This window comes from Pseudorasbora parva, chromosome 23 (assembly GCF_024679245.1).
Source record: "Pseudorasbora parva isolate DD20220531a chromosome 23, ASM2467924v1, whole genome shotgun sequence".
Taxonomy (NCBI): domain Eukaryota; kingdom Metazoa; phylum Chordata; class Actinopteri; order Cypriniformes; family Gobionidae; genus Pseudorasbora; species Pseudorasbora parva.
This window is the reverse complement of record NC_090194.1, coordinates 16,297,111-16,305,297: the sequence shown is the minus strand read 5'-3', so window position 1 is coordinate 16,305,297 and position 8,187 is coordinate 16,297,111. Positions and strand designations below refer to the sequence as shown.

The window sequence follows — 8,187 nt, the reverse complement described above, 5'->3', positions numbered from 1 at the left end:
AAAATCCAGGAGCGTGGTAGTCCTAGTCGAAGGGATGGAGGCCATTGCCCGTGAAGGAATCATGGCTTGGACTTTGGAACGTTGTCGTGCCTGGACCATGGAGCAATGGCAGACCAGGGGCCGGATTTACTAAAGTTTTCTTAAGAAAGAAGTTAAGAAAATTGGACCCACTTTATATTAGGTGGCCTTAAGTACTATGTACTAACATTGTAATTAATAATTTGATACAATGCACTTATTGTGTACATACATGTTTTTACATTGTACTTACATTTTAAAAAATACTTGCATGTAATTACGTCTTGCATGTAATTCATTTCTGTAGTTACATTTGTAATTACACAGTTGGCACTTCCCTCACATCTAACCCTACCCTTAAACTTACCCACACCACCACACCTGTCCCTAATTCTACCCGTATCCCACTTCAATATCAGCAAAAGTGCTTTTCAATACAATTTGAACACAGTAAGTACATTGTACTTATTTTTTGATGTAAGTACATGAATGGTGTTATTTGGTGTTAATTTATTGAAAGGTATTACTGAAGACTCGTAGCCTGACAAGCCAGACCCACATCAAGATGTTTGGTCTGGAAACTCACCATTGACAGGGCTCAATCCGAGGGGCGGGATAAACAGTTGTTTTTCAAACTCCCTCTGCACTCGATAGGATAGCGCTACAACCAACCAGAGCAACGTGAGGCGGAACTAGTTGACAGATTAAACTTTCGCCATATCCGGTCGGCAAAACTTTGAACACATCTTCCCTTTTTAAGAATGATTTCAGTGCCGTTCTTTGTTCTTTTCTCAGAGAAAAGCTCAACTCCAAGTCTTCCAGAGTCGCGGTCAAAGCTGATTCGAAAGCTTCTGTGTTTACTAGTAGCACGCAAGCGCAACTCGGCTGTCATTATGTTAAGCCCCGCCAACCGACTCTATAAACGATGTGATTGGCCTGACCAGAGTTAGGTTTTTACAGCTCAGACATGTATTGAGATATCATAATAAGTGTGCAGCCTATGTTCGTCGTCACTGGCTTGACGGGATTAAATCACTAAATGTTGTGTTTTAATTTTGCAGTGTCGGTAAAATCTGTATTTTATAAGAGCCTAGCCATTTATCAAGAACGCTGCTCGGGTACCAAGGATCGGCCGTTAGATCTACACAAGACGAATCATATCTCAGAGACATCCGAGCCCGCGGCAGACGTCAGAAGAAAAAGATCAAATTGTCAAATAGGCGCTCTCTTTAGAAATAAACCAAAGATTTAATCTTTAAACAAGTTCATCCTCGCCTGAAAAGTCTTAAAATTACTGTTTGTGACACAAAAACAGTAGTATTACTATTTTTAAATTACGTGGAGTTTCTCATCCGCTAATGACCTGCCGGTTGGTGCGAGCTTTGCTGGTTTCATACTTGTCCATATGGTACTATTAGTTATAAGTATTATATTTAGCTGGCTACTGTTATGTTGTAATGCTTAATATTTGAAACAACTTAATAAATTGGTTAAACATCTTACATTTGGGTTTTTAAGCTAGGTTGGAGGTTATCCTAACTTTAAGAAGTTATTAACAATGATTTTTAAGAACATTCTTTTCGTGAATATGAATACTTACATTTTATATTAAGAACAATCATAAGAAAAAAGATAAGAACATGTTTCTGGGAATACAAAATATTCTTATTTATTTTTAATAAGTTAAATTTTTAAGTTAGAAAATAAGAAGAAATTGGCAGTTAAGAATAATCTTATTCTTAAGAATGTTTTGTGAATCCGGCCCCAGGTCTTTGGAGTAGTGGAGCTCCACGTCGTCTCGAGACTCTGACCATGAGGGCTTGAGACTCTGGCATGGCGACCATGACGTGATGAAGCTCAGGCTTGGCAGTCATGAAATAAAAAAAGGCTTGGCAGGCATGACATGGACAGGCCCTGGCGAGCAGGCATTACGTTAACGTATTCTGGTGTGGCAGCCATTACGTGAACAGACTATGGCTTGGCAGGCATGAATGGGCCCTTGCGTGCTGGCGGTGGTGTGGACTGCAGGATTGTGGGGCCCCTTAACCACAATTCCCACTGTAAACGAGGAACCGCTCAGCAAAAGTGACAAAACGGAACTGATGAACAGATGACATCATCACATGAAGACAAGGGAAATCACATGAAAAACAGGAACCAGGAAATATAAAAGACATGAAACAGGAACATGAAGCAAAAGCAAAACCATGACAGTTTAGATGTAGGAGTGGGATTAGCAGCTCAAAATATATTTTACAATTATTTTGTTACTAAAATTATCATGGTAGGCCTACATATTTCTGTCCCTTGTGTTTTACATATTATTTTATTTTCTCTATTAAATGTTATATTTGTGTTTAGGGATAGGTTAAGGTATCAAAAATGTATCTATGAAATGGTAACAGTGCATTACAATATGTTTTAACTTACAATTGTATACAACTAGCTATACAGCTGTAGATATGTAATAATGATAATGTTTTAGTTGTTTTGAATATGTCCATATTGTAAGTTTCAGCATCTACCCAAACATAGATAAATATATGTTTTGTTCTTGTAAATGTTAATACTAGTATGTTCTACTAATTACCTTCTACCTTGGCAAGCCTAATGTACACTGTTTAAAATAAATAAAAGCATACTTACTCGTGACAAACTTTTCTTGGTTCGAATCTCTGCAGCTTCGGCAGGGGTTTGAATAATTTTGCAAAAACTTTGCTCATAAGAAGGCAAAGTAGGGTTAGTTGTTACAAGACACACATACCAGTCCCCATCAATCAGTACTGAAGTTATCCACAGGCACGCTACAGAGAATGCTTTAATTATTGACATTATAAGAATAACGCTCTTGCATTGTATTCCTGTTCCATTGCTGCAGAAAATACTCCTTATGCGCTTGTCAACAATCATCACTATAATGAAAAGTGAGATGGCGGGAAAAATCATGTAAACTACACAGACATTAGTATTTTCCCCAGGGTCACAAGGACATTGAAAATTCAGTTTAAACACAAACTGTAAAATAATCCAAAACAAAAAGGCAACAAATGCACTGCTGGCGGGTGTAAAATATTCCTTTAGGGAATCCGTTGAAAAGTAAGGTGTCATTGTAAATGAAACAAAAAAATACAACTGAAAAATCCCTGTCTGAAAAAGAAAGTATCAAGGACAGGAAAAACTCTATATGCCATCCTAAAAAAGATCATATAAGAGGTAAAAATATGGTCATGTGGTGAAGACACCTCCCCTTTAGCTGCTCTGGAGTTGCTGAACAGTCAGTTACTATACTGACTTAGTTAGTTGCTATCGGTGAAAAACAGTTTTTAATTATAAGGACCAATTTGGTAAGTGACTTTATTTTCCAGAAAATAACTTAAAATGTCATACTATTGTTGAGAGAGAAAAAAAAACTCTCATTTTATGATGCTATAAATAAAACATATAAATAATGAAATAGTAAAAAAAATTATGTCACCAATTGAAAATTTTATAGTGACTCACATCTAAATTTTTCAGTTGGCCAAATTGAATTTCTGTGAATTGATGCAATTTAATACACAGAAATTAAATTGGGCCAAATTTAAGCTTTCAGTTTAAATGTTAAAGGAATAGTTTACCCAAAAATGAAAACTTTATGTTTATCTACTTACCCCCAGTGTAAACATCAAATTTTCATTTTTGGGTGAACTATCCCTTTAAACATTTTATAAAATAAATGTACTAAATATTTTTCTGTGTTCTACAGTACTAACTCTTTGCAGTAAATCTCAGTAAACATACTGTAAGCTTTGTAACATTTTTGTTTAGTAGGCTACAATGAGCACTGTGTCCTCAAAAATGTGCATGCATGAAATTTGTATATAACAGTAAGTTCCATATTTGACTGCCATGGTGAAAAAAAACATCTAAACGTTTTGAATAACATTATTATTCAAACCCACACCACCACACCATGAATAACATTATACCGGGCATTATGCTGAAATTGGAGCAATGATGTAGCCACAAGCACTCAGAATTATAAAGTGAAAAATTTGAATTCCTCACATGGTGAAACATGGAGCAAACACTAAATCATATCTCTTCAAAAAGACAAGAAGCTATTATTTTCTTTATGTATTTTGTGTTACATTGGAATGCTTTATGAAAGTTTTGAGTAACTTATAGTAAGGCATTTAGAGATCATATAGACTAATGTTTGACAATAACATGACACTATATTTACAACTGTATTACAGTTTTTCTCAGTCGCTTTGGTGCATTTCTCACATCACTCTTTACATTTGCACAACAGTTAATGCAGTTCTCAAAACAAACTGCAAAACCTAGTTGAGAACCTGCAAAAGTGTCACTTGCCCAAATTGGATAGCTCATTCCTCAAAAGCAAGTATTCATGTCAGTGAAAGTGACATCAAGATGAAAAGTCCTGACACCATTGTTTATGAACAAGATAGTCAAATGGCTTTGTCATGTTTTCATTATGACAGTGTTTACTCTGTAAATGTTTTCCAATGCAAAAAGTCAGATCTTGGGGACACTACCTGAAAATGCTCAAGACAGCCATTTGAAAAATACAGTAAAGTTACACATTGCTGTATTTAGTGAGGTGTGCACGACACTGAATGTGTGTTTCACATGTTTATTGCACATGCTCTTTTCAAGTCATAATACTCAATACTCAAAATAATCAAATATATATTCTCCTATAAACTTACATATGTTCATATTTTCACCAAAACTAACATGGCATAATCTGATAAAGGGCCAGCATGATATTGAGCAATGCCCATTTTCATTCTGACACCAGCAACAGCCTGTATTTTCATTCTTACAGGTCATAAAAGTTTGATTAGTGTATTTGCTTATCATAGTTTCCAGAAATTAAGGACTATATGGCTAGATAGCATTTTTCTTTGTTGCCTTTAGAAAACACAACAATTCACCACAGTCCACCGCTTTTGCCTTGTGTAAAAACGTTTCCTCAAAATTCTCCAGTGCGCTTCCTAATTTCAATGTCTCTCTTCAGCTGGCAGGCTACACAAGGCAAGCAGAAGTTACTGGCATTAAAGTCATCACACATGGATCCCTGGAAAGAAAAAACAAAATATATATTAATTTGCGGTAGGTAGGTAGGTAGGTAGGTAGGTAGGTAGGTGGGTAGGTGGGTAGGTGGGTGGGTAGGTAGGTAGGTAGGTAGGTAGGTAGGTAGGTAGGTACTAACTTTTATGTTGTATTTAGTTCTGTATACACTTCGGATCGTCATGCCTAAACCGCATAAGCAGCACTCATTCATGTCTTTAGCAATGGAGCAGCCCAAACAAGGGAGGCAGAAGAGACCACAACAGCCTAATAAAAACAACATGATTGATGTTAAAATAACATTATGACCAGTTAAGGCTTTATAGATTATGGAATTTGGACTTACATATGCTCATGTCTTCACAGCAGCTCGTTAGGCCCGTGTGAAAGTCGCTGGGTGCGAACGCTGCAGGTTGAGATGTGACCGCCATGATCTGCAGAAATGTGAGGCAGCAGGAACATTAAAATGTTTTTCCAAATGAAAATATAGCAAAACTGTTATAAACATATTTAGTTCACATGATATCTAAGTAAAGCATTCATTTACAAACAACAAGTTTCCCAAAGTTTATCTAAAAAGTAGATAACATACCTTTCGTGCCACCGAGTCAGGAAACTCTGCACACTCAAACTGGCACATGTCTTTATATACAGTCTGAAAAGTCACAGGTTCAGACACACCCTTCAAATCTACAGTTAGCCTAATATATTGTTGAAATTCATATTGCACTTCATTTAGGTCCAAAGTGCTAAATAGTTAAAAGCAACATTTTCCATTTGCTGTCACACCGGTGATGATATTTGCTGCCACATCACCAGTCCTTGTGAAATGCTTTTACAAGGAAGGAAAATGATAGCGTATCATTATGGTCAAACAAATTAAATGACTTAACATCAGATTAAAATAAACTACAAAATGCATCTGATCTATTGGCCGCTGCAAGCGTAGTTGTATTTCTGGGAAAATTGAAAACATTTAAACTACAGTTAAAGTCTGAGGTTGGGAGATTTTTTGGTAACACTTTACAATAAGGTCACTTCAGTTAATGCAACAATGAACAATGTGTGTTTTACAGCATTTATCAATTTTTGTTAATGCTAGTTAATAAAAATACACGTACATGTTAGTTCACAATGTTTTTAGATTTCCGCCATTTCCTCTCTGCCGCCCTGAGTCCAGAGCGATGTTCACGGAGAACATCAGACAGCCAGGGGGCAGATGGGGTGGGGCGGGCAGGTCTGGATGAAAGGAGGCAAAAACTGTCTAAGGAGGATGTTAGAGTGGAGCAAAGAGTGTCAGTAGCACTGTTAGTGTCCAGTGCTGAGAACTGAGCAGGTGGAGGGAGTGAAGATGAAACCATAGTGGATAGGCGAGAGGGAGAGAGTGAGCGTAGATTACGCCGAAAGGTAATCTGTGTAGGAGTACGTGTTGTATCAGGAGTCAGTATGAGGTTAAGAGTGATGAGAAAGTGGTCTGAGGTGTGTAATGGAGTAACTAAAGTGTTGTCCGTGGAGCAGTTGTGTGTGTAGACGAGGTCTAATTGGTTACCTGATCTGTGAGCCGTAGTATATACTAACTTAAGGTCAAATGAAGTCAGTAGAGTGCTGAAGTCTGTGGCTAGGTGTTTATCAAGATGGATGTTGAAGTCACCAAGCAGAATCAGAGGAGTGCCATCCTCAGGGAAGCTAGAAAGTAACAAAAAAACAAAAAAACAAACACAGAATTTCAGATAAAACAATCAAATTTGATTCAAATTCAAAACTCAAATTTCAAGTTAAAGACAGTCTAATTCGACTGCTCAAATTCAGATAGAAAAAATTAAGTTAAATATTCACATGGTAACATCCAAGATACTCAGGACAGGAAAAACAGTTGAGCACCTATCAGAGACGATGACCTGTCTGTCTTGATTCAAGAAGTCGATCGGCACAAAGGATATTAAACCTGTAAAGATGACTTAAAGGGTTAGTTCACCCAAAAATGAAATTGATGTCATTAATGACTCACCCTACACTGTAAAAAAATTTGGTTGGTCTTTGTTGGTTTAACTTAAAAAAGTAACTGGTTGCCTTAAAATTGTGAGTATATTGAAATTAAAACTTTGAGTTGATACAATGAAGGAAATTTGTAGAAACTCAAAATATTATTGTATCTGAACCACATAAAAAAATTGATAAATCATGAAAATAGCACTATGTGGCATGTTTCACTGCATCATCAGAAATAAAACACTCACAATTACCCAATATGCTTACAAAATCTTTTAATAATATTTTAATAAATCTTGTCGAATCTCAAAAAATGTTCATTGTATTAACTCAAAATTTTAATTTCAATGAACTCAAAATTTTAAGGCAACCAGGTAACTTTTTTTCTAAATAATTTTTTACAGTGTAATGTCGTTCCACACCCGTAAGACCGCCGTTCATCTTCAGAAAACAGTTTAAGATATTTTATATTTAGTCAGAGAGCGTATCTAAGTGTATGCACACTATACTGTCCATGTCCAGAAAGGGAATAAAAACATCCTCAATGATTATGAATCATGAATGAAACCTCAAATAAAGATTCAAACGGTTGTGAATCAGTGAATCGATCAATGATTTGGATCGCATGCCAAACTGCTGAAATCACTTGACACTGGCGATCCGAATCATTAATCGATTCACTGATTCGCAATCGTTTGAATTTTTATTTGAGGATTAAACACAAACAAGGAAGAGAAGACAATGCTGAATAAAGTCCTAGTTTTTGTTATTTTGTGACTAAAATACATTTTTGATGCTTCAAGAGATTCTAATTAACTAACTGATGTCACATATGGACTACTTTGATGATGTTTTTATTCCCTTTCTGGACATGGACAGTATAGTGTGCATACACTTAGATACACTCTCGGACTAAATATAAAATATCTTAAACTGTGTTCTGAAGATGAACGGAGGTCTTGCGGGTGTGGAACGACATTAGGGCGAGTCATAAATGACATCAATTTCATTTTAGAGGGAATAACCCTTTAAGGGAAAACGAAGGCGCCCCGGTAAGTTTGCTGTTTATGTACAATCGGACTCAGGGGCTCTACAGAACAG

The 8,187-nt window shown here is 36.4% G+C and overlaps 1 protein-coding gene across 1 annotated transcript; it reads right to left on the bottom strand.

Moving 5' to 3' along the window:
• Positions 1–4,775: 4,775 nt before the first annotated feature.
• LOC137062877 (placenta-specific gene 8 protein-like) lies at positions 4,776–5,902 on the bottom strand. The gene is made up of 4 exons (XM_067433814.1): positions 5,690–5,902; positions 5,444–5,531; positions 5,240–5,364; positions 4,776–5,104 (listed from the first exon to the last, which is right to left on the bottom strand). Exons 1-4 carry the CDS (start codon positions 5,735–5,737, stop codon positions 5,000–5,002), a joined length of 366 nt encoding a protein of 121 aa, XP_067289915.1. The 5' UTR covers positions 5,738–5,902; the 3' UTR covers positions 4,776–4,999.
• Between the last annotated feature and the right edge of the window lie 2,285 nt (positions 5,903–8,187).

Excerpts from the sequence above, each read along its gene's own strand:
- LOC137062877 (XM_067433814.1), bottom strand. The coding sequence starts at position 5,737 with ATGTGCCAGTTTGAGTGTGCAGAGTTTCCTGACTCGGTGGCACGAAAG. Across the intron at positions 5,365-5,443 it reads CTGTGAAGACATGAGCATAT|GCTGTTGTGGTCTCTTCTGC; the intron begins GTAAGTCCAAAT and ends TGTTTTTATTAG. Across the intron at positions 5,105-5,239 it reads GAACTAAATACAACATAAAA|GGATCCATGTGTGATGACTT; the intron begins GTTAGTACCTAC and ends TTTTCTTTCCAG.